This window comes from Leucoraja erinacea, chromosome 1, assembly GCF_028641065.1.
Source record: "Leucoraja erinacea ecotype New England chromosome 1, Leri_hhj_1, whole genome shotgun sequence".
Classification (NCBI taxonomy): Eukaryota; Metazoa; Chordata; class Chondrichthyes; order Rajiformes; family Rajidae; genus Leucoraja; species Leucoraja erinaceus.
In genome coordinates, this window is record NC_073377.1 from 72,077,275 (window position 1) to 72,104,270 (window position 26,996).

The 26,996-nt window shown below is 42.5% G+C and overlaps 1 protein-coding gene across 2 annotated transcripts; it reads right to left on the minus strand.

Moving 5' to 3' along the window:
• Positions 1 to 2,091: 2,091 nt before the first annotated feature.
• On the minus strand, positions 2,092 to 24,911 carry uchl1 (ubiquitin carboxyl-terminal esterase L1 (ubiquitin thiolesterase)). Of its 2 annotated transcripts, XM_055637079.1 has the most exons (9): positions 24,432 to 24,911; positions 24,312 to 24,323; positions 23,855 to 23,983; positions 9,231 to 9,381; positions 8,909 to 8,994; positions 8,775 to 8,822; positions 4,862 to 4,931; positions 4,325 to 4,380; positions 2,092 to 2,579 (listed from the first exon to the last, which is right to left on the minus strand). In XM_055637079.1, the coding sequence occupies exons 1-9, from the start codon at positions 24,462 to 24,464 to the stop codon at positions 2,493 to 2,495; spliced, it is 672 nt and encodes a 223-aa protein (XP_055493054.1). In that variant the 5' UTR covers positions 24,465 to 24,911; the 3' UTR covers positions 2,092 to 2,492. The 2 variants fall into 2 exon arrangements, with proteins under 2 accessions (XP_055493054.1, XP_055493063.1); XM_055637088.1 differs by lacking the exon at positions 24,312 to 24,323 and having other exon boundaries at positions 24,432 to 24,523.
• Positions 24,912 to 26,996: the final 2,085 nt, after the last annotated feature.

Consider the following 26,996-nt stretch of genomic DNA (forward strand, 5'->3'; position numbering starts at 1 on the left):
AACTCTGCCAGCGAAGTTTTCCAGTGTTCAATGGAACAACTGTTTGCAGAATTCCCCTGTGCCATCATAGTTGACGACATTCTTGTTGCGATGCCACCGAGCACGATGCAAACCTACTTAAAGTACTGGACCGTGCCAGAGACATCAACTCAGAGCTGAACCCACTGAAGTGCAGGTTCAGGGTTCCTGAAGTCACTTACATAGGTCGCTTGTTCAAGAGCAATGGGCTAAAACCAGATCCATTGACAACTGCAGCAATTAACGAGCTGCCAGTACCAACTGACGTCATCAGCCTACAACAATTTCTAGGCATGGTCAACTACCTGGGAAAGTTTATCCCCTATCTCATAGAACTTTCAGCCCCCCCTACGTCAACTAACTCATAAGGACAACACTTGGTCCTGGTACATAAACCACCAGCGAGCTTTCGAGACTTTAAAGCTACGGCTCGCTAGTGCGCCGACTCTGTCTTGCTTCAACCTGCCGGTTACAATCACCTGCGACGCATCCCAGTATGGACTAGGCGCTGCATGCCTGCAGACCTCTTTCAACGGCGATGTTTTGCCGGTATCCTACGCTTCCTGAACACTAATGGATACCGAACAACACTATACCCAGATAGAAAAAGAGCTGCTTGCCATGGTTTTTGCCTGCTCCAAATTCAAAGACTTCATTTTTGGCAAAACGTTCATGGCAGAGACTGATCATCAGCCTCTGGTTACCATACTGAGCAAGTCGATCCACGCTTCCCCAGCAAGGCTCCATCGCATGATGTTGCAGCTTCAACGGTTTGATTTCCGCATTGTCTACAAAAAAGGTACAGAGACTATCACAGGCACCACGCGCTACTAGCAAACAACATCCTTATTTATGAACGTGAGGAATTCTCAGTTCTAAAGGTTTCCTTCGTTCCAACGGACTACCTTCGCCGAACACAGTGCCATGGATAAAATATCCCAGCTACTAACTTCTATCAAAACCTGAAAGCTAACTTAAGTCATTAATCCAAGGACAAGTGGTTTGTTTATAGACAAAGGATATGCCAAACTGGGGGTTCATCCATGTCCCCACAAAAGAACCACAATCCTACCTTTGCTGGGAACTGAAGCTAGTCTCGGGGACACGAGGGATCTGGGAACTGCAGCTGGTCCCGGGGCATGCAGGCAATGTTGCCGACCCCTGGACTAAGCCAAACCCTTGATTCTGTCCCGCCATCCTCATTTCAAAATGTAACAACTTAAATTGTGGGTGCGTCTTCATTGCCGGAAAATACGATAAATGCAGTATCAGGTTGTTTTTTTAAATAAATGACATTACTCTTTGTAGGACAATGTTTTTTTTTTTAAATAGAAAGTGTTTAAAACTATAGATTTAGTGAAGACAAATGGGATTTTGGGTATGGGAACGATTTAAAAAAAGTGCCAATGGAATTGAACGGCAACTGGAGCAGAAACCAACTGATTAACTGATGTATTAATGCTTTCCTCCCACTGTTTGCACAATCCACAGCTCCTCAAACAAGACTCACACCAATTGTTCTTATCGCTGGCCTTCATTCCAACTATCTGCCTGATAAAAAGTGTCTTGCCTGTGTCTTGCCTGTCCATCTTCTCTCCTTTTCCAGCTCTCTCTCCCTCTTCCCCCCCCCCCCCCCCCCCTATCAGTCTAAAATATCACTATCCATGTTCTCCTGAGTTGCTACCTGCCTTGCCAAGTTACTTCAGCACTTTGTGTCCCTTTCTGGATTTTAATAACCTTGCAAAACTATAGGTAGTAGGGTACCCAATTGCTCTGGAATCAGTATGGAATCTTAAGGGGTCTTGCACTACAAATCCATTCGAGGGGAAGGGAAAGGTAGAAGATCCTCTACATTGTAATTAGGGACAGGATGTGTCAATTATGCCAATGCATAAAGCAGCAAGGTGAGAATTTAGAATTTAAGATGGTAATTTGGCAAATTCTTGGGAGGGAATTGAGAGTAAAAGCTAGTCACAAACACAAATATGCCATTGGCTACTCAAGAATTATACCAACTTGAAAATTTGAGTCTTATCACCAATAATAATTTGTAATGCACATCATAGGCACAAATATTGTTGCAATGATTTTATTTCAGATATTACACAGAAATAGCTGTAAAAATTAGGCACAATATGGAATTAAGCAAATATTTCCACAGATTCCTGCAGACAGATTTACTAGGCAAAGTACAATGGTCCAGCAATAAATCAAGCAGCTTCTACCTGCTGCAATATCAAAGATACTCAAAGTAAGACCATTTGTGAATAAAGCTATAAATATTGCCTACAATTCAATACTGCATTTGTGCACTCATGCTATCCATTAAACTTTATCCATTCCCACTGCAAGTGTAAAAAGGCTACACTTAAAGTGCCTCAACATACACAAGTGATTTTAAGCCAAACATTGAAAGCTTAGATTGACAACTTAAACTGCAGTGCTGTGATTGTGTTTACTCCCCCACTCCCTATTCAGGAAGATTTGCACAGAGCCACTGCAGTAAAGCGGACTTCTCCTTGATCACGTTCCATAAATTGCCTGCATATTTTTGCCGAATCCTGTAATGACAATTTGATTTGAATTAGAAAAGTGGAATAACAGAACTGTCATAAAGTTGAGTTGCAGATTTATAGCACTTCCTTTACTCTGCATTTGGAGTAAAGTACACAGTTCTGGTCACATAGAAATTAGGTGCAGGAGTAGGCCATTCGGCCCTTCGAGCCTGCACCGCCATTCAATATGATCATGGCTGATCATCCAACTCAGTATCCTGTACCTGCCTTCTCTCCATACCCTCTGATCCCCTTAGCCACAAGGGCCGCATCTAACTCCCTCTTAAATATAGCCAATGAACTGGCCTCAACTACCCTCTGTGGCAGAGAATTCCAGAGATTCACCACTGTCTGTGTGAAAAAAGTTCTTTTCATCTCAGTTTTAAAGGAATTCCCCCCTTATCCTTAAGTTGTGACCCCTTGTCCTGGACTTCCCCAACATCGGGAGCAATCTTCCTGCATCTAGCCTGTCCAACCCCTTAAGAATTTTGTAAGTTTCTATAAGATCCCCTCTCAATCTCCTAAATTCTAGAGAGTATAAACCAAGTCTATCCAGTCTTTCTTCATAAGACAGTCCTGACATCCCAGGAATCAGTCTGGTCACCCCATTACGTGAAAGATGTGTGGGCTTCAGAGGACAGAAAAAGTTTACAAGAAGTTTGCTTACATTAGAGGGTACAAGAAGAGGTTGAACAAACTTGGATTGTTTTATCTGGAATGTTAAAGGCCAAGGGAAGACCTGAAACAAATGGTGATGACACATCCTTCCCAAAGGCTGCTCTGATCACCATCACTGGCAGACAGGAGAAGCCAACAATCTGCACCACAAATAGTACCTGGCTGCCAGAAAACATTGGTGGCCACAGTCAAATAAGTCAATTAACTGGAATTGGATCAACTCAGCTGCACCTCATCAGCATCACTCCTTATAACCCACGGGAGTTCCAGCCAAGGAAGAAGAGAGGCAGGATAGGAAGAAAGGGAGAAAAAGTGAAAGACTCCCTACTAACGGCACCTCTTGTACAGGCTCAGCAGACAGAGCTGCTAGGAGAAGCCAAAGACCAGCAGCATCTCAGAGGCCAGGGTGAGCAGCCGGGGGGGCGAATCAGACAGTGCCAGTGCCTCCTCACTGATGACGATTGTGGTCCATCGAGACTTGGACCTTTAACACTATCGACCATCGCTATAAATAAACAATGACACTCAAATTCACCCTAATGTGAGGGGCAGTGAATTAGTCAACCCAGCATCATCCCTGATGCCACAAAGTTTCTAAATTAGGAGGCATGCGGTTAATATGCTCAAAAGCCACCTGTAAACAGTTGGAATCTTCTTTTCCCAGGGTCGAAATGTTAAGACTAGAGGGCACAGCTTAAAAAAAAAAAGCAAGAGGGGCGAGGTTTGAAGGAGATATGCAAGTGGTGGGTGTCTGGAATGCACAATCAGGGGTGGTGGGGGATTTGGAATGATGGTGGTTTCGGGTTAGAGTTGGGTAGGGAATGGATCAGGCAGGATTTAGCTTAATTCGGCATCATGTTCTGCACAGATATTGTGGACCAAAGGGTCAGCTCCTGTGCATGTTCAATTTCTAACGTTGCATGTTCTAACTACTTTAGATTTACCAGCCAATTTTAATTTCCATGCATGCTGCTCAATCAAGATTTACAGATATTCCTAGTCAAGTGCAAGCAATTGTTTACAAGTTATTTTAGCATCATTGTGGAACCAGAAGAGTTGTGCTTAAAACCAACCTGTAATAATTCATTTGATGTTTTTCCATGGTCAATTGGGAATGGCATCCTTCCATCTTTAGAAAGGACAAACATTGAGCGTTAGAATATTTTAAATACATAAAGAAAGCTAATCATGCAACTGTGTTGCAAACAAAGCTCAGTTTACCGTGTGGGAATATGTTTTTATAATTACATAATTTAAAATTCAGACGTTAATAAATACTGTCCATTAATAATACCAGGTTTTAAACACCCAAAGTTAAAAATCAGGGGTGGGGGAGGGAGAGGAGGTGGAGGAGAAGAGGAGAAGCGAACAAAATTAACCACAAAGGTACAGCCTCACCTATAGAGTTGCTTAACATGCACCAGCTTACTGTTAATTTCTTACTTAGTCTAGTCACCAGAAACCAGTTTTAAACAATGTTTGACTTGGATTCCGTACCTAGTTCATGTATCGAATCTTAATGAACAGCAGCCAAAATGTTATAAAATTAGCAGCTTAGCTTTGACAAGTGTCAAAGAATTTTATATATTTTTTGTAAAAGACAGCATTACCCAATTCATAGAGATGTCCATCTACACCAATAAAAGTGATAAAGTGAAAGTTTGTGCCATCATCATGTACCTACAGGGAATCAGAACGAGAGTTACTGCATGATAAGAGAACTATATTCAGATACCAATTTGAAGTTCTGGTGCAACAGCAAGAATCCTGAACCACTGGTCCAAAGACTCATTCAAATCACACAATGACATCCAAGGAATTTTATTCCTGCTGAATAAAAGGCGAGGTATTGAGGCCCCCAATAGCTTGAAGAGACCAAATGTACTGTAGTGCAGTTTGCTGATAAAATTAGTTAGAATTGTGTGAAGCAAACACTAGCTTGTGAACGATCAAGGATAGGTTGTGCATGGGCTTCTTGGCAGATAAAATGCAGATACGGGTAAGCAGGTAGTCAATTACTAAAAGTTAATGTTACAATACATCAGGGGATCCCAGTACACAAAACTTCACATGCAGATACAGCAAGTGGTTAATAAAAGTTAATAGGAATGGCCTTTGATGTAAAGATTTTGGAATACCGAATTAAGAGAATTTTTCCTGCAACTTTAAACCCCCTTTTCACGGGGCGACTTGACGCAAGAGGTAACCAGAGTTTAACATCGTGGGAACCTTGTGCGATAACAGTACGGCATTCGTGGACCACCGTGGCGCTAACGGCAGGTAATCGTGTAACTTGGGTACTCGGGAGAAAATTCAAACATGTTTGAATTTGTCCAAGAGTGACTTGTACACTTATGGTTGAGCATTGCAACATTTTATGAACGTAGTGGCCAGTGCGATATCCGTAGTAACTCTTGCGGTTACCGTGGGAACTCCTGCGAACAGTGAACCCGGAAGTTGGATAGAGTGAATCCAGCCAGTTTGCTATTTACATACAAATCTAATAAAACTAGCTAACAAACATTTAATTAATGTCAGTGTGTCTCTTTTTGTCTGAAAGCAGTTTCTAACTGGAGGAACTCCGCGGGCCAGGCAACATCTACGGAGGGAAATTGACAGGCGAGCCTTTCCTCAGGCTGCCTTATCTCTCTACCCCCCCCCCCATCTCCCACCCACGCACACAAATGCTGGAGAAACTCAGCGGGTGCAGCAGCATCTATGGAACGAAGGAAATAGGCAACGTTTCGGCCCGAAAAGTTGCTTATTTCTTGTGTATGTGTCGGAAGGAACAGCAGATGCCGGTTTAAAGAGAATGAGTAACTCGACGGCAGGCAGCATCTTTTGGGAGAAGGAATGGGTGACATTTCGGGTCGAGACCCTTCTGATATGCTGCTTGTCCCGCTGAGCTACATGTTGTGTCTATCTTCGTTTTAATCCAGCATCTGCAGTTCCTTCCTGGCCGAACCCGATTGAAAGATGAGAGGCTGGGCGATAGAAATCACTAATTGAATTAAATAACTAGATACCTGTCTAATCGTATCTACGGGATTGAACAGGCTAGATGGAGGAAGAATGTTCCCGATGTTGGGGGAGTCCAGAACCAGGGTCCCAGTTGTACAGTCTACCGTGGGAACTCTTTAATTACAGCGGGAAACCTTCAGTTTCCCAGGGGGTCGGGACGGGACTGGAGTTCGGAGGGAAAGGTGGGGGAGTCGAGGGAGAGGAGGGGGAGACAGATGGGGGTGTCTTCATTTACTGGCGGTGGGTGTCTGTCACTGAAACAGGCAGGAGAGCGAGAGAGAGCGAGAGAGAGCGAGAGCGAGAGAGAGCGAGAGAGAGCGAGAGAGAGCGAGAGAGAGCGAGAGAGCGAGTGTGTGTGTGTGTGTGTGTGTGTGTGTGTGTGTGTGTGTGTGTGTGTGTGTGTCCTGGTCAGTCCTTTGAAGATAGACACCAGTTGCTTGGAGCAACTCAGCGGGACAGGCAGCATCTCTGGAGAGAAGGAACGGGTGGCGTTTCGGGTCGAGAGCCTTCTTCAGACTGAAAGTTTCACCTCTCAGTAGATCATAAAATAACACAATCATCACGGTCAATGTGAGATACAGTGTTTATTCATATTTGACAAAATAAAAAGACGACTTTTTGCACATATTGAGAGAAGGTGCATCACACCAAACAACATTTGTCTAAAAAAACACAGATTATGCTTCAGCTCATTAAAGAGCTCGGGTGAAAAAAACAAATATAGTGTGTGACAACAAAGTAACATCATTTGTGCCACGTGATTAACTACACTACAGTCCACGATGTTCATTCGGGAAAGATCGGGAGACGGACAAGTCACTCGCACAAATGACAGAATTGCCGAGTACCGTGGGAACTCTTTACTCTACCCCCGTTATATCGTGTGATATCGTGCTAGACCACGACCACTCCGGCTACATCTTGCGTCAAGTCGCCCCGTGAAAACTAACATAGAAACATAGAAAGTAGGTGCGAGAGTAGACCACCAGGTCCGTCGAGCCCGCACCGCCATTCGCTCATGGCTGAACACTAAACAGACACACTTACCCACAAACAGTAGACACAAGACACAGAACACAAGACACTACCATCCCCTTTATACCGCTATCACCCCTCTCCACCCCAAGAACCTCGTGATCTCCTGGGGGAGGCAAAAAACCGGATAAAAACCCAGGTCCAATTCGGGAAAAAAATCCGGGAAATTCCTCTCCGACCCCAATCCAGGCGATCGACACTTGTCCAGGAGATCACTCAGGTCTTACTATACTAAACATACCTAGGTCCATATCCCTGCCCTCTCCCCGTAGCCCCTTATCCCCTTGGCAGCTAAAAAACCATCTATTTTAGTCTTAAATATATTTAAAGTTTCTGCTTCCACTGCTCCCTGGGGCAGTGAATTCCATAAATTAACCACCCTCTGGGTGAAGAAGTTCTTCCTCATCTCAGTTTTAAAAGAGCCCCCCCTTATTCTGCAACTATGTCCCCTAGTTCTAGTTTCCCCGATCATTGGGAACATCCTCGGTGCAACCACCCGATCAAGGCCCCTCACGATCTTATATGTTTCAATGAGATCTCCTCTCATTCTTCTAAACTCCAAAGAGTAGAGTTCCAGCCTACTTAACCTTTCCTCATATGTCAATCCCCTCATTGCAGGAATTAATCTTGTAAACCTTCGCTGCACTGCCTCCAGGGCTAGTACATCCTTTCTTAAGTATGTGTCAATGTGTCAACTAGCCATTACAATGCAGCCAAGAATCCACACTGGTCACCATACCAGAGGAAGCATGCTTGCATTGGAAGTTATGAATATAAATTGATTCTCAATGAGGAGGAACATTTGATTGGAGTTTGCCAAAATGAAATTCTGTAAGGATGCTGATAATACTATAATGTGTCAACTCGTGTGGGGACATAACTCAAACCAGTGTCAGGTGGAGTCAATAACAATAATTCGGTCTTAACAAACAGAATGAAGTTTACAAGAGACAAAATTAACTAGTGAAGGGCCTGTCCCACTTGGCAATTTTTTTGGCAACTGTCAGCGTAATTTAATGACGTATCAGGGTCGACGAAAGATTTTGAACATTTCAAAATCCAGTGGCAACAGAATAAAAGTTGCGACACACGAGGAAACACCGCGCGTCAATACATCACCACGCCGCGACTTTATCGGTGATCTGATACGTCAGTCAATGATGCCCGCAGTCTCCGAAAAGAGAAGGGGAAAAAAAACCAAAAAAAAACCAAGTGGCAAGTGGGACAGGCCCTTTGGGCTTTCTGTCAGTGCAGTGCCACAAATAAGTATTCTTAGTTAACAAGTAACAGAATTACAGAGCCCTCCCATGTCCATTAACAGAACTGCAACTGATTCAATCATTCATGCATTCATTTTTCATGCATTCATTCATTCAATTCCATTTAAAGTTTTGAAAAGATGGAAGGGCAAGTACATTAGTTAAGTGTTTAATTTATTTAAAAGCTTTTATGGAGCAAGATTCTTACCCGGCACTCTCCTTCTTCTGCAGTAGCATCATGTGCTGCACGTATTGCCTGTACAGATGATTTGGACAGGTGAGTAAAGTGATAATTTGATTCACCATTTCAAAATGAAACAGGTCATAAATGTGAAATGTTACCTTATTTTGTTCCAATTTCTTAGCTCTTTCCTGAGCTGAGAGATCTGCAGTTTCATCGAGAAATGTCTTCAAAATTGATCCTTCCACTGTAAATACAAAGTTTTATGCTAACGGTCAACATTCCCCAAAGGTTTATCAAAATATGCAGACGTCAGAAAGGTCTTACGGCATGAGTGTACAGAGTTTCAAATATGCATGCATAGTTTACTAGATTTGTGAATCAGATGCAATTTTCCTTTCCAAGGTTTCAACGCTGCTAGTTTTAGGAACAGTAATAGCAGACTTGATGCACATTAAAAATATTAGCAAGAACACAGCTTACCAAAGTCAAGTTTATCTTGATTGTTGGCAATAGTATTAACAAGTGCAATGGTACCACAGGAGTTTGAAATCGACTGCACCACAAAGTAGATTTTAGAATCGATGCCCTTCCCACTCAGCTCTGATGTTTGACGGTTTCTGTGAGATTCATGCTGCATTGGTGGGGAGAAGAGCAGTGTTAGTAGCGTGCATTGGTATTGGGTATCAATGCAATTATATCCTTGCTCCATTATGTCCCAAGATCACAGAACCATCATCAGTTGCCTGCTTCCATACTCCCACCGGGAGGAAAATCTACAACAGGAATTGATGCTCGAAATTCTCATGAAGCCAGAACTGTACGATGAGGAACAACCACCGTTTTCTGGTTTTCAATTCTACCCAAGTTAAACATATGCAGTAGGTGAATCAGTTTAGTTTGACAAATTTTCCTGCTGTAAATTTAAAGTCTCATTGAATTTGCGTTTATAAAACAATGACGGCAATTATTGAAAGCTGCCGAGAATGTCTCTCCGCCAGTCCAGTCTCTCCCCTTCTCATGCTATTAAACCCCGCTCTCCCACTACCTAGCACCCCAGTTCCTCACATAAAATATATATTTTTTTTACACATAATTGAATAAAGATAAGAATTTATACATAGTTTATACAGCCAGTACTCTGTTCACTTTTTCTTTATCACTGATGACCTTTGACAAATTCCTTGCGTTTTTCGGAAAACCGAACTCGCTTATTCTTGAGAGGCCGTCAATCACCTGATCCGAACCCAACTGAGCATGCCTTTTATATGCTGTAGAGAAAACTGAAAGGGACTAGCCCCCAAAACAAGCATAGGTTAAAGATAGCTGCAATACAGGCCTGGCAGAGAAGACACCCAGCAACTGCTGATGTCCATGAATCGTAGATTTAAAGCAATCATTGCATGCAACAGAATACTAAACATGATTACTTTCATATACATGGCATTGCTGTGTCCCAAACATTATGGTGCCCTGAAATGGGAGCAATATGTATAAATACTGCTGTAATTTATACATGGTGAAACCAAAATATATAAAAATGGCCTTCATTAAAAATCTGACAATGCACACTTTAACCACGTGATTTTTTTCTATTTCAAATCTCAAATTGTGGAGTACAGACGCAAATAAATAAATGATGGGTCTTTGTCTCAAACATTATGGAGAGCACTGTATCTAAATATACAGATAAAGTTGTTGAAATTGAATATTCAATGGGGGGGGGGGGGGGGGGGGGGAGATGGGGGGGGAGCACAGGGGATGTCAGTGAGGACTGAATAGAGGCGGGAATGGGGATCAGTGGAGGATGGAGAGGAGGGGGGCGAGGTATGGAGGAAGGAGGGTCAGCGCTCCTCGGCCAACATCGCCCCACTGCCTTGGTCGTTGGGAACTGCTCGCCACAGCCTCCCTCCTCCGCCAGTCAACAGCAAGGTGCGGGGCCGAGCGGTGCAGCTCAAAGATCCTATAGCAATAGGATCTTTGGTGCAGCTGCTTCAGAAGGGTCGGAGCGAATGACGGGTCCCACACAGTGGCAGCAGCTCCATCTCCTCCTCCCTGACAGCAGCCACTGCTTGCAAATCTGCAAACGGCGTTTTCAAAACAAACACTCCCACACGCCGAGGCCTCCCCCTCCCTCCCTCCTCCCGGCCTCGGCGTGCGGGAGGGTTTGTTTTGAAAGCGGCGTTAGCAGATTTGCAAGCAGCTGCCGCTATCAGGGCGGGCGGGGTGCGGTAGGAGGAGGAGATGGAGCTGCTGTTCGGGGCCCGTCATTCGCTCCGACTCTTCCTCACCCCGCACCTAGATTCTTTCCCATGCAATTCAGCCGTCACCGCCGATACAAAACGTCACGTTCCTTTTCTCCAGAGATGCTGCCTGACCCGCGGAGTTACTCCTGTTTTTTGTGTCTATCTTCGGTACAAACCAGTATCTGGTTGCCAAGCCGGGCAAAATGACTCCGTGTTTAGGTTGCTCGGCGGCGCTTTGAGTGGTCAGTGGCACCCGGGCAACCGCTAATTTCAAGCCTTGCTTAAGGTACAAAGGAGGTGGCTCTGGAAATCGTGGATGCATTGGCGATCATTTTCCAATGTTCTATTGATTCAGGATCAGTTCCTGTGGATTGGAGGTTAGCTAATGTTATCCCACTTTTTAATGTCCTTCCTCAAATAAGGAGACGAAAACTGCACAAAATACTCCAGGTGTCGTCACACCAGGGTCCTGTACAACGGCAGTAGGACCTCCTTGCTCCCAAACCCAAATCCTCTCACAACGCAGGCCAACATGCCATACAGCACTGCCTGCTGTACCTGCATGCTTACTTTCAGTGATTGATATATAAGCACACCCAGGTCTTGTTGAACCTCCACTTTTCCTAATTTGACACCATTCAGATAATAATTTGCCTTCCTGTTCTTGCCACCAAAGTAGATAACCTCACAATTATCCACATTATACTGCATCTGCCCACTCACCCAAGCCATATAACCATATATACCAATTACAGCATGGAAACAGGCCATCTCGGCCCTTCTAGTCCGTGCCGAACATGTATTCTCCCCTAGTCCCATCTACCTGCACTCAGACCATAACCCTCCATTCCTTTCCCGTCCATATAACTATCCAATTTATTTTTAAATGATAAAATCAAACCTGCCTCCACCACCTTCACTGGAAGCTCATTCCACACGGCTACCACTCTCTGAGTAAAGAAGTTCCCCCTCATGTTACCCCTAAACATCTGTCCCTTAATTCTCAAGTCATGTCCTCTTGTTTGAATCTTCCCTACTCTCAGTGGGAAAAGCTTATCCACATAAACTGTCTATCCCTCTCATCATTTTAAAGACCTCTATCAAGTCCCCCCTTAACCTTCTGCGCTCCAAAGAATAAAGACCTAACTTGTTCAACCTTTCTCTGTAACTTAGTTGCTGAAACCCATGCAACATTCTAGTAAATCGCCTCTGTACTCTCTCTTATTTTGTTGACATCCTTCCTATAATTAGGCGACCAAAATTGTACACCATACTCCAGAATTGGCCTCACCAATGCCTTGTACAATTTGAACATTACATCCCAACTTCTATACTCAATGCTCTAATTTATAAAGGCCAGCACACCAAAAGCTTTCTTTACCACCCTATCTACATGAGATTCCACCGTCAGGGAACTGTGCAGTTATTCCTAGATCCCTCTGTTCAACTGCATTCCTCAATTCCCTACCATTTACCATGTGCATCCTATTTTGATTTGTCCTGCCAAGATGTAGCACCTCACACTTATCAGCATTAAACTCCATCTGCCATCTTTCAACCCACTCTTCCAACTGGCATAAATCTCTCTGTAGACTTTGAAAATCTACTTCATTATCCACAACCCCACCTATCTTAGTATCATCTGCATACTTACTAATCCAATTTACCACACCATCATCCAGATCATTGATGTACATGACAAACAACAGTGGACCCAACACAGATCCCTGTGGCACCCCACTAGTCACTGGCCTCCAACCTGACAAACAGCCAGCCATCCACCATTACTCTCTGGCATCTCCCATTCAGCCACTGTTGAATCCATCTTGCTACTCCACTATTAATACCCAACAATTGAACCTTCTTAACCAACCTTCCATGAGGAACCTTGTCAAAGGCCTTACTGAAGTCCATATACACAACATCCACTGCTTTACCCTCATCAATTTCCCTAGTAACCTCTTCAAAAAATTCAAGAAGATTAGTCAAACATGACCTTCCAGGCACAAATCCATGTTGACTGTTCCTAATCAGACCCTGTTTATCCAGATGCTTATATATATTATCTCTAAGTATCCTTTCCATTAATTTGCCCACCACTGACGTCAAACTAACAGGTCTATAATTGCTAGGTTTACTCTTAGAACCCTTTTTAAACAATGGAACAACATGCGCAGTACGCCAATCCTCCGGCACTATTCCCGTTTCTAATGACATTTGAAATATTTCTGTCATAGCCCCTGCTATTTCTACACTAACTTCCCTCAATGTCCTAGGGAATATCCTGTCCGGACCTGGAGACTTATCCACTTTTATATTTTTCAAAAGTGTCAGTACTTCCTCTTCTTTGAATCTCATAGTTTCCATAGCTACTCTACTTGTTTCCCTTACCTCACATAATTCAATATCCTTCTCCTTGGTGAATACCGAAGAAAATAAATTGTTCAATATCTCCCCCATCTCTTTTGGCTCTGCAGATAGCTGTCCACTCTGACTCTCTAATGGACCAATTTTATCCCTCGTTATCCTTTTGCTATTAATATAGTTGTAGAAACCCTTTGGATTTACTTTCACCTTACTTGCCAAAGCAACCTCATATCTTCTTTTAGCTTTTCTAATTTCTTTCTTCAGATTCTTTTTACATTCTTTATACTCCTCAAGTACCTCATTTACTCCATGCTGCATATAATTATAAAGCCACCCTACAGCCTCATTGCATCCTCCTCGTAGCTCACTCTGCCACCCATCTTTGCGTCATCTGCAAACTTGGAGATGTAACATTTAATTCCCTTGTCTAAATTGTTTATATATATATATATATATTGTAAATAACTGGGGTCCTAGCACTCAGCCTTGCAGCACTAGTCACTGCCTGCCATTCTGAAAAGGACCATTTAATTCCTCTTTGCCAACCAGTTCTCCACCCATGTCAATACTCTACACCCAATACCATGTGCTCTAATTTTGCACACTAATCTCTTGTGTGGGACTGTGTCAAAGGCTTTTTGAAACTCCAGATACACCACATCTACTGGCTCGCCCTTATCCATTCTTGTTACATCCTCAAAATTCCAGAAAATTAGTCAAGCATGAATTCCCCTTAATAAATCCGCTGACTTTTATTGATCCTGTCACTGCTTTCCAAATGCGCTGCATCTTTAATAATAGAAACATAGAAAATAGGTGCAGGAGTAGGCCATTCGGCCCTTCGAGCCTGCACCGCCATTCAATATGATCATGGCTGATCATCCAACTCAGTATCCGGTACCTGCCTTCTCTCCATACCCCTTGATCCTTCTAGGGCCACATCGAACTTCCTCTTAAATATAGCCAATGAACTGGCCTCAACTACCTTCTGTGGCAGATAATTCCAGAGATTCACCTCTCTGTGTGAAAAATGTTTTTCTCATCTCGGTCCTAAAAGATTTCCCCCTTATCCTTAAACTGTGACCCCTTGTCCTGGACTTGCCCAACATCGGGAACAATCTTCTTGCATCTAGCCTGTCCAATCCCTTAAGAATTTTGTACGTTTCTATAAGATCCCCCCTCAATCTCCTAAATTCTAGCGAGTACAATCCGAGTCTATCCAGTCTTTCTTCATATGAAAGTCCTAACATCCCAGGAATCAGTCTGGTGAACCTTCTCTGTATTCCCTCTATGGCAAGAATGTCTTTCCTCCGATTAGGAGACCAAAACTGTACGCAATACTCCAGGTGTGGTCTCACCAAGACCCTGCACAACTGCAGTAGAATCTCCTTGCTCCTATACTCAAATCCCCTCGATGGAAGGAAGGTCAGAGCCGATGGACTGGGCAGTGTTTACTACTTTTTGTAGTCTTTTCCTCTCCAGGGCGCTCAAATTGCCAAACCAATCCATCGTATTACGAATGCTCCTTGCATTAAGTCGCAAAGCTTTTAGGTTTTTTTCCTTATCTTCCATCCACCTTTTGCTTCTGTCCTTTTATGGCCCCCTGTCCCTTTGCATTGATTCCATTCCCTCTGCATTTGTCGCATTTCCAGACTGAAAATTCTGCACAATACAACTTTCTGCACAATACAATTCTAACCAACTATTGGAATACGTTTTCTTTGATGCCTATTCACTTTAAGTTTTACCAGAGCACCTTGATGCTGCATTGACAAAAGCTGCTATATTAAGGGCCTTAACACTTCTGGAATTCAGCTCCTTGGACCATGGACAAATTGTCCTGGCAAAATCCAAGTGGGCATTAGTGATCAGGCTATTGGAGCAAACATCGAGTGCAGACAGGGTTTCAATTGGAATTTTTCTGCATTGAATAGGACCTACTTGGGGGGTTTACCCAAATTGTCAGCAGCTTGGCTACAGTCTGCAGGAAGATTGTTCCCGATGTTGGGGAAGTCCAGGACAAGGGGTCACAGCTTAAGGATAAGGGGGAAATCCTTTAAAACCGAGATGAGAAGAACTTTTTTCACACAGAGAGTGGTGAATCTCTGGAACTCTCTGCCACAGAGGGTAGTTGAGGCCAGTTCATTGGCTATATTTAAGAGGGAGTTAGATGTGGCCCTTGTGGTCAAGGGGATCAGAGGGTATGGAGAGAAGGCAGGTAGGGGATACTGAGTTGGATGATCAGCCATGATCATATTGAATGGCGGTGCAGGCTCGAAGGGCCGAATGGCCTACTCCTGCACCTAATTTCTATGTTTCTATGTCTATGTTTCTAGGCCATGACCAGTCTGCAGCACAAGTCCTCAGTATTACTGAGATATAGTTTGATACAAGAATCAAAAACAGACAACAGATAAAGGGAATATCGAGAGAAGCTGTAACTATCTGCAAGAATGTATCTATACAGAGATTCCCCAGAGTGTCAGCACCATGGATGGATGAAATCTTGCAAATTACAATGACAGGCTCATTGTACTTTATTGGCTTTAACCTTTTAAAAAAAAAATGTTTTAAACTTTAAAATAGAGGAAAAGAAAAAGAACAAGAGAGAGACACAGTGAGAGGTGCAAAGATAGGACCCCTAGACTACCAGTGGTGTAGCTAAAGAGTGGGTAAAAGAAAGATTAAAAAAAAGAAAACAAAAAGAGAGAAAAAAGTGATATACCTGCCTCTCGTCACTCCCCACCCAACCCATAGTTGGATTTACATCCAATGTTGTGCTGTGCCATACTATCCTTGTAAGAATTCGGTGAAAGGTGTCCATGTCTTGAAAATATTATCTGGTTTTTCTGCCAAAGACAAGTCTAATATTTTCAAGATGTAGTGTCTCGGATATGTTCTTAACAGTAGGGACTGATGTGTGTTTCCAAAATTTAAGTATTCGTTTTTTTACCGTCATTCGGCCATAATTAAGGAAACGTCTTTGAAATAGCGTTAGCTCAGAACAGGCATCTGACAGAAACATAGAAAATAGGTGCAGGAGTAGGCCATTCGGCCCTTCGAGCCTGCACCGCCATTGAATATGATCATGGTTGATCATCCAACTCAGTATCCTGTACCTGCCTTCTATCCATACCTCCTGATCCCTTTAGTCACAAGGGCCACATCTAACTCCCTCTTAAATATAGCCAATGAACTGGCCTCAACTACCTTCAGTGGCAGAGAATTCCACAGATTCACCACTCTCTGTGTGAAAAAAAAATTCTCATCTCGGTCCTAAAAGACGTCATCCTTATCCTTAAACTGTGACACCTTGTTCTGGACTTCCCCAACATCGGGAACAATCTTCCTGCATCTAGCCTGTCCAACCCCTTAAGAATTTTGTAAGTTTCTATAAGATCCCCCCTCAATCTTCTAAATTCAAGCGAGTACAAGCCGAGTCTATCCAGTCTTTCTTCATATGAAAGCCCTGCCATCCCAGGAATCAGTCTGGTGAACCTTCTCTATAGTCCCTCTATGGCAAGAATGTATTTCCTCAGATTAGGAGGCCAAAGCTGTACGCAATACTCCAGGTGTGGTCTCATCAAGGCCGTGTACAACTGCATTAGAACCTCCCTGCTCCTATACTCAAATCCTTTTGCTATTAATGCTAACATACCATTCGCTTTCTTCACCGCCTGCTGCACCTGCAATGCCTACTTTCAATGACTGGTGTACCATGACACCCAGGTCTCGTTGCATCTCCCCTTTTCCTAATCGGCCACCATTCAGATAAGTCTACTTTCCTGTTTTTGCCACCAAATGGGATAACCTCACATTTATCCACATTATACTGCATCTGCCATGCATTTTCCCACTCACCCAACCTATTCAAGTCACCTTGCCACCTCCTAGCATCCTCCTCACAGCTAACACTGCCCCCCAGCTTCATGTCATCCGCAAACTTGGAGATGTTGCATTCAATTCCCCTGTCAAAATCATTAATATACAGTATATTGTGAATAGCTGGGGTCCCAGCCTTGTGGTACCCCACTAGTCACTGCCTGCCTTTCTGAAAAAGACCTGTTTACACCTACTCTTTGCTTCCTGTCTGCCAACCAGTTCTCTATCCACATCAATACTGAACCCCAAATACCGTGTGCTTTAAGTTTGCATACTAATCTCTTATGTGGGACTTTGTCGAAAGCCTTCTGAAAGTCCACTGGTTCTCCCTTATCCACTCTATTAGTTAATCCTCAAAAAATTCTATAAGATTCGTCAGACATGATTTACCTTTCATAAATCCATGCTGACTTTGTCCAATGATTTCACCACTTTCCAAATGTGCTGCTATCCCATCTTTAATAACTGACTAGCATTTTCCCCATTACCGATGTTAGACTAACTGGTCTGTAATTACCCGTTTTCTCTCTCCCCCCTTTTTAAAAAGTGGGGTTACATTAGCTACCCTCCAATCCTCAGGAACTACTCCAGAATCTAAAGAGCTTTGAAAAATTATGACTAATGCATCCACCATTTCTGAGACTACTTCTTTAAGCACTCTGGAATGCAGTCTATCTGGTCCTGGGGATTTATCAGCCATTAATCCATTCAATTTACCTAACACCACTTCCCGACTAACCTGGATTTCACTCAGTTCCTCCATCTCATTTGACCCCCGGTCCCCTGCTATTTCCAGCAGATTATTTATGTCTTCCTTCGTGAAGACAGAACCAAAGTAGTTATTCAATTGGTTTGCCATGTCCTTGTTCCCCATGATCAATTCACCTGTTTCTGACTGCAAGGGACCTACATTTGTTTTAACTAATCTTTTTCTCTTCACATATCTAGAAAAGCTTTTGCAGTCAGTTTTTATGTTCCCTGCCTGTTTTCTTTCATAATCTGTTTTCCCTTTCCTAATTAAGCCCTTTGTCATCCTCTGCTGGGCTCTGAATTTCTCCCAGTCCTCTGGTAGGATGCTTTTTCTGGCTAATTTGTACGCTTCGTCTTTTGTTTTGATACTATCCCTGATTTCCCTTGTTATCCACGGATGCACTACGTTCCCTGATTTATTCTTTTGCCAAACTGGGATGAACAATTGTTGTAGTTCATCCATGCAGTCTTTAAATGCCTTCCATTGCATATCCACCGTCAACCCTTTAAAAATCAATTGCCAGTCTATCTTGGCCAATTCACGTCTCATACCCTCAAAGCTACCTTTTTTTAAGTTCAGAACCCTTGTTTCTGAATTAACTATGTCACTCTGCATCCTAATGAAGAACTCAACCATATTATGGTCACTCTTGCCCAAGGGGCCACGCACAACAAGACTGCTAACTAACCCTTCCACATTACTCAGTACCCAGTCTAGAATAACCTGCTCTCTCGTTGGTTCCTCTACATGTTGGTTTAGAAAACTATCCTGCATACATTCCAAGAAATCCTCTTCCTCAGTACCCCTGCCAATTTGATTCACCCAATCAATATGTAGATTGAAGTCACCCATTATAACTGTTTTACCTTTGTTGCACGCATTTCTAATTTCCCGTTTGATGCCATCCCCAACTCCACTACTACTGTTAGGTGGCCTGTACACAACACCCACCAGCGTTTTCTGCCTCTGTGTTTCGCAGCTCTACCCATATCGATTCCACATCCTCCAAGCTAACGTCCTTCCTTTCTATTGTGTTAATCTCCTCTCTAACAAGCAACGCTACCCCTTTTCCTTTCTGTCTATCCCTCCTGAATATTGAATATCCCTGTATGTTCAGCTCCCAGCCTTGATCACCCTGGAGCCATGTCTCTGTGATCCCAACTATATCATAGTCATTTTAATAGCTATCTGCACATTCAACTCATCTACCTTATTACAAATGCTCCTTGCATTGAGACAAAGCGTTCAGGCTTGTTTTTACAACACTTATCCCTATGCAATTATGTTGAAAAGTGGCCCTTTTTGATTTTCACCTTGCTACCTATTGCTTCTACCCTCATTTTACAACCCCGTCTCAAGTTCAAGTGAATTTATTGTCATGTGTCCCTGATAGGACAATGAAATTCGTGCTTTGCTTCAGCACAACAGAACATAGTATGTATTGACTACAAAACAGATCAGTGTGCCCATATACCATTATATAAATATATACACACATGAATAAATAAACTGATAAAGTGCTAATAAACTGATAAAAGTGCAAATAACAGACAATGGGCTATTAATGTTCAGAGTTTTTTCCGAGCCAACTTTAATAGCCTGATGGCTGTGGGGAAGTAGCTATTCCTGAACCTGGTCGTTGCAGTCTTCAGGCTCCTGTACTTTCTACCTGAAGGTAGTAGGGAGATGAGTGTGTGGCCAGGATGGGTCCATGATGTGGGATCCTTGATGATATTGCCAGCCTTTGAGGCAGCGACTGCGATAGATCTCTGCTCATGCTCCCATCCCCCTGCCACATTAGTTTAAATCCTCCCCAACAGTACTAAAACACTCCCCCAAGGACATTGGTTCCATTCCAGCCCAGGTGCAGTCCTGTTTGTACTGGTCCCACCTCCCCCTGAACTGGTTCCAATGTCCTAGAAATTTGAATCCCTCCCCCTTGCACCATTTTTCAAGCCACGTATTCATCTGAAATATCTTCATATTTCTACTCTCTAGCACGTGGCATTGGTAGTAATCCAGAGATTATTACCTTTGAGGTCCTACTTTTAAGTTCATCTCCTAGCTCCCTAAATTCACCTTGTAGGTCCTCATCCTGTTTATTACCTATATCATTGGTGCCAATGTGCACCACGACAACTGGCTGTTCACCCTCCCCCTCCAGAATGTTCTGCAGCCGTTCAGACATCCCTGACCCTTGCACCAGGGAGGCAACATACCATCCTGGAGTCTCGTTTGTGGCCGCAGAAACGCCTATCTATTCCCCTTACAATTGAATCCCCTATTACTATAGCCCTTCCACTCTTTTTCCTACCCTCCTGTGCCGCAGAGCCACCCACGGTGCCATGAACTAGGCTGCTGCTGCCTTCCACTGTTGAGCCATCTCCCCCAACAGTATCCAAAATGGTATATCTGTTTAGGAGGGAGATGACCACAAGGGACTCCTGCACTACCTGCCTACTGCTGCACTGGCTAGTGGCCACCCGTTCCCTTTCTGTCCACTTAACTATTACCTGCGGTGTGACCAACTCACTGCACGTGCTATTCACGACTTTCTCAGCATCGTGGATGCTCCAGTATGAATCCAACTGCAGCTCCAACCACTCAATGCGGTCTGCCAGGAGCTGCAGCTGGACAGACGTCCTGTACACGTAGTCACCAGGGACACCGACCATATCCCTGATCTCCCACATATTGCAGGATGAGCAATGAGCAATCCACGGGGCCGATCTCAACTGACATGGCTTACTCCCAAATTAAATCAACTCACTCCCACTATAAAAATCTTAATCCTTTAAACTGTACCTTTACTAAAAAGCACTGCACCCTTAAATAAAAGTACGAACAGAAAGCAGAAATACAAACCAGGGGTTACTCCCAATCAGCTGCTTCTTCTAGTCCGCTTCCACCAATCAGCGGCTTCCTGCAGACCACTTCTTTTGAAGTGTGATGGAACGTTGCAGAGTGGGCACTCCAACCGCTCCTGGGCCTCCATGAGAACAAAGCCCCGCACTCGGTTTTTAAACCTACCGCCCGGATTCTGCAGCAGCTGCTCCTGGGCCTCTGTGAGAACAAAGCCCTATGCTCGAATTATAAACCTTCCGCCCGGACACTGCACCAGCCGCTCCAGGGCCTCTGTGAGAACAAAGCTCCACGCTCGGTTTTTAAACCTACTGCCCGGACGCTGCACCAGCCGCTCCAGGGCCTCTTTAGACATACCTAGAGTGTCGGGGTCCAATTTTATTTTAAGTGCTTTAGAAATTTTTATTTTTTAATTCCTCTCCAGAAATTACGTGACTTTATACAAGAGGCAAAAGAATGCGTTATAGTTGCTTCCTGCAGGAGGCATTTATCGCAAATAGGAGAAACCTTTGGGAAGATCTTATTCAGTTTTAACTTTGAATAATTGAGTCTGTGCAGCATTTTAAATTGTATTAGCGAATGCCTAATGTTAAGAGAACAGTTGTGTATGTATAGAAGGCTTTCCTCCCATCTGTCTTTTAAAATTGTTAGGCCGAGTTCATCTTCCCAAGCTCTTCTAATTACTTCTGACGATGGGGTTTGGATATTTAAAGGGGTATTATAAAGATATGATATTAACTTGTTTGAATCCTAGTGTGTCTGGAACCAAATATTGATAGTCTTGGGTATATGATTTCAGATAGTCCTGTATTTGAAGATATCTAAAGTATTGGCTACCTTTCAGATGATATTTCAATTGTAATTCTTGAAATGAGAGAAGAGTTCCCATCTCATAAAGATCTCACCGTTTTTTAAATTCCAAGTCCTTCCCAGTGTGTGAACGTCCTGTCTAAGGTAGACAGCTTGAACGAGGGGTTATTGGCAATTGGTGAGAGAAGAGATAAATTTCTCAGTGTAAGGGTTGACTTCACTTGTTTCCAGATTCGTAGGGTACCATGGATAATCAGATTTTTGTCATATAGTGTTTTCTTCAAATTTATTGGAGAGAGAAGAATTGCGCCTATATTAAAATTAGAACAATCTTCTCTCTCCATTATTAACCATTTTACCTGTTGGCATGTGTTGTCGATATTCGTTGCCCAGTAATAGTACAAAAAATTGGGGAGAGCCAATCCGCCAATTTCTTCGGGTTCGCATAGATGTCGTTTATGGATTCTGTGTGTTTTATAATCCCAAATAAAGTTTATGATCAGAGAATCGAGTTTTTTTTTTGTTTTGTTTTAATATACAATCGGTATTGATTGAAATAAGTACAGGATTTGTGGAAGGAAGATCATCTTTATGGCATTTATTCTGCCTATGAGAGACACCGGAAGCTTTTTCCAAAATTGAATAAGGGCATTTAGTTTGGTAATTAATGGAAGAAAGTTTACTTGAAATAGAGAAGTGTATTTTCTAGTTACATGAACTCCAAGATATTTAAATTTTCCCGTAGCAATTCTAAAAGGGAATTTTAGAAGGTGTCGGATCTTGAGGCTTTATTGACATAACTGGAACAAAAGTGAAATTTATTCTATATCCTGAAAAGGAACCAAATTCCTCTATAAGATTTAGTATGTGTTTATACAGAGATTCCCCAGAGTGTCAGCACCATGAATAGATTAAATCTTGCAAATTACAATGACAGGTTAATTGTACATCGCGCATCATTGGCTTCAACCTTTTAAACGTACGTTTGCCTATTTAGTTTTTGTAATGAAAACTCAACAAAATACATAGTTTATAATCAAATATTACGTAATCAATGAAAAACAAAATTGTTGCTCATCTTAGGGAAGATTAGAAGGCAAAGTTAAAACTATTGAAGATCACTAATTGCTCACGCAACACTACTTGAAACTTTGCTATCCACAAAATCAAGTGAAGATAATAAAATACAAATTCTTGTTACATATTCCTACTTGCAGCAAATCTGATTAGGCCACAAATAATATTGCTCTGTCAGCAACCTTTACCCAGTTCACTCACAAGTTCATCAGAGGATGGAGGATAAAGCAGATTTTTGTTATTACCTCCCTGGTTCCATGTCTAGTTTTTTTTTTAAATTTAAACTTAAGACAATTAATCCAATAGATTGATTAGTAATCAGGAGTTTTACATTGTGGGCATATTAGACAGCCTCCTAGTCAGACCATTACACAAAAAAAAATCACTTAATTTATTGTTTAGTCATTGCTCAAGAGGCAAGTCAACAAATGAAAATTAAAATGATCAATTGTTTGCACAAGGTCAGAAGGGATCATCATTGTTGCTGTGACATGGGCACCATCTGAAGATACACTGACAAGCGTGGATAGGATCAAGTATTTGTACCATCTGTGTTATAAGAAGTCAATAATGTGAAGGCAGTTAGGATTGGATTTCATTGTAACAGAAAAAAATCTCTACTTCAGAGAGACATTTTAATATTCTAGGAGCTTCACACTTCCCACCCATAAAGCCTATATTAAAATACAAAAAACAGTTTGCCATCTACACCAGCATTTAGCCTAGAAATTTGGATACTAGTGTCAAGAATATTTGTCATAGGTATGGATATAAAATAATAAAATTCTTATTTGCAACAGGAATAAAATTCTTAATTGTAGCAGACCCCAAAACAGACCTATAAACGCAATGCATACAAATATATAAAGTTCAATTAATAACCATAACTCTAGTGCAATAAAAACGAAGCCAGATTTAAACAAAGGATATTTTGCTTTGATAATCAACAGTTTAGAAAATTCAAGAATTATGCAGTGTTAATTTATACACTCAATTTAACGGAGACAAAGCAAAAAATCTGCTTTAGTCAGTACTGTTAAATGCACGAATGATTTAATACAATACCCGGGATGAACGCGATTGCAGACGGAGCTGTCTGGAAAACACCATACCTGTTGACTCAAGGGAAACAGCAACATCAGCGCACACACTGGCGACGGTACCATGGATAGGGATTCGTTTTCTAGACCCAAAACATCTACGAACTTCCAGCTCGAAGCCACGCCCAGACGAGAGAGGCACTATGCAGAAGGCAAGATTATCTTAAAATGTTTTGTGGCATAGATCAAAATGGATGTTTTATTTAAACTAGATCAACAATTCTCAAGCTATAGAGCGTTATGGTGATGCATTAATAATAATCCGTAATTTACTCCTTATGACCACACCCCACGTCCATTTAATATTTAATTTAGATAAACGCTCGTAAGTGAATAGTGAAAGAAAATAAGTGAACTAATTTGGTTTTAGAGACAAACTCAAAATAAGCTTTAATTTGCTTGTTGAAGAGACCAGCTGAAGACATTTGTAGATCAAGTGAGGGCGTTGAGTAAGGTGTTGCGCACTTACTTTGTTCAAGGTCTGGAAAGAAAGAGGAGGAAAAAAAGAAAAAGTCACGATGGTTATAATTTCTGCAGCAGCAAAGCAGTAAAACTGTGTTCTGTTGCACGTCTGGCGATAATTGCTCACCTCAGGGTTGATTTCCATTGCTTTCCACTCCATTGTTGTAGGGGTCGGGACAGACGCTGACCAGATGCAGCTCACAGTAGGTGTATGTAGAGGAACTGTCTGCCCAGCCAGCACACAGGGCGGGGCTTTAATACCCACCCTGCTGGAGTGAACCCACTGCGGAATAGGGGCGTGCAGGAGGGAGAGAATGGGAGATCAGATCAGATCAGATCATTTGTGTTCATCAAGGTACCGCTAGGCACCTGCGTTCACTTCCGCCGTCAGAGAGCACGGGTGAACGATCACCATCGGCGGAAAGTTTCCATTCGCTTTTCCGCTCCCTCATTGCCCACCCGGCCCAGTCCGGCCCGGCCCGGCACGCCGTTATAGCACAGTCCAAGTCTCCTGATCTGCCTGGAACAGACAGTCAATCAGCCCACATAACAGAAGGGTTTCCGTCTATCGCCCAGAAGTTTCCGACAAGTGAAGCCGTGGTGACCTGCATCGGCTAAGTGTACTGACACGACGCAATGCGCATTTTACTGTACGGATGCAACTGATAACTGTGCGCTGCTGACCACGGGGTGTGTAAATCAGTGGCACCCACTGTCTTGTTAAAACCATCGAAAGAGTGGTCGGAACCAAATTGCCCCAGTCACCGAAGTGTTGTTCAAATGATTCGAACCATGCTGATGTTTTTAATTCCAATAACTGAATGCTTTTAATACGCTATGTACATGTTTTATGTGACAGTAACACTAAATCACGAAATATGAGGACAACATGAAATTGCCAACCATTAGTTTTGCAAAATCATAGATGCAGTTTGGAAACGATGAAGGAAAAATTAGGGGACATTTAAAGATTGTGATGTATCTGTGTGAGCCTGGGATTGTATATGAAATCAAGTGTGATCATATGCGCAGAAAAATCCTTGGCTCCTATCTTTTGACTGCATTTACTGTTATGAGTTCTCAGAGTGGACATTTACATTTGTTCATAGCTATTGGGCAGCAGTATATTTAATGTAGTTACACCAGATCCATAACTATGTCTTCTTACACATAAAACAAATTCATATCCCATTGTGGACACACAATGCTGGAGTAACTCAGCAAGACAGGCAGCATCTCTGGAGAGAAGGAATGGGCGACGTGTAGGTACTAAAGTTTTGGTGGAAAACACAAATGTAAAAGCTACAATTCAATCGTATAAAAATGTCTTAATCTCACAATTTAATCTTGATTTTTAGCATTAGAACTTTCCACCAATTTTTGAAATACAGCAAATCTATCTTTAAATATTATTGGCATTTCTTGGCACGCACTTATTTCCAAGAAAAGTTACTGACCTTGACTTTGTTGTTATTTTGTAGTGATGGAGAAGAATTTGATCCATAGATTATTCAATGGTGCATGAATAATCACATGCTCTTTGGAAAAATGATCAAAAATGATCAGATTTCAAAGTATTACATTTAGTGCCATAGATCTGATACTTGAATATTCATCTCCAGTACAATGTAAACATTACATACACAAGGAAATGCAGATGCTGGAATCTTGAGCAAAATACATAGCATTTTAGCTTAGATAGGATAGACAGTCATAACTTTCATAGATAGGATAGACAGTCATAACAGGATGGAAATATCAAAGACTAGAAGGTACAGCTTTAAGATGCAAGAGGCAAAGTTTAAAGGTGATGTACAGGACAACAATTTTTTTTTTACACAGAGAGTGGTAAGTACTAGGAATGGAGGTGGAGGCAGATACAATATTGGCATTTAAGAGACTTTTAGATGGGCTCATGGATATGTAAAAAAAGAGGAATATGGATTATGCGCAGGCATTTAAGAGTTGTCGTTGGCATCAGGTTCAACACTGACATTTCTTTGTCCGTTTTTGTGCTGCACTGTTCTTGTCCTGTGCTGGAGGAGCTTGGCAAATCAGGGAGCATCTGTGGAGGGAATGAACAGACAACATTTTGGGTCACGACCATTCTTCAGCTAAATACAAAGTGTTAGAGGAACTCAGCAGATCAGGTAGCATCTGTGGAGAGGATAGACAGACTTTTTGGGTCAGGCTCCTTCTTCAGACTGCGTCCCAACCCAAAATGCTGCCTGGCCATTTTCCTTCACAGATGTTGCCTGATCTGAATTCCTCTAGTTTTTTGTGTTCTGCTGAATGTAAACATGACATCAGAACAAATTACTAGATGGGGAAGGTTACAAATTACTATATGGGCCAAATGCAGGCAAATTGGACTAGCTTAAATGGGGCATCTTGGTCGACATGGACAAGTTGAGCCAAAGGGCCTTTTTCATAGAAACATAGAAAATAGGTGCAGGAGTAGGCCATTCGGCCCTTCGAGCCTGCACTGCAATTCAATATGATCATGGCTGATCATCCAACTCGGTATCCTGTACCTGCCTTCTCTCCACACCCCCTGATCCCTTTAGCCGCAAGGGCCACATCTAACTCCCTCTTAAATATAGCCAATGAACTGTGGCCTCAACTACCTTCTGCGGGAGAGAATTCCAGAGATTTACCACACTCTGTGTGAAAAAAGTTTTCCTCATCTCGG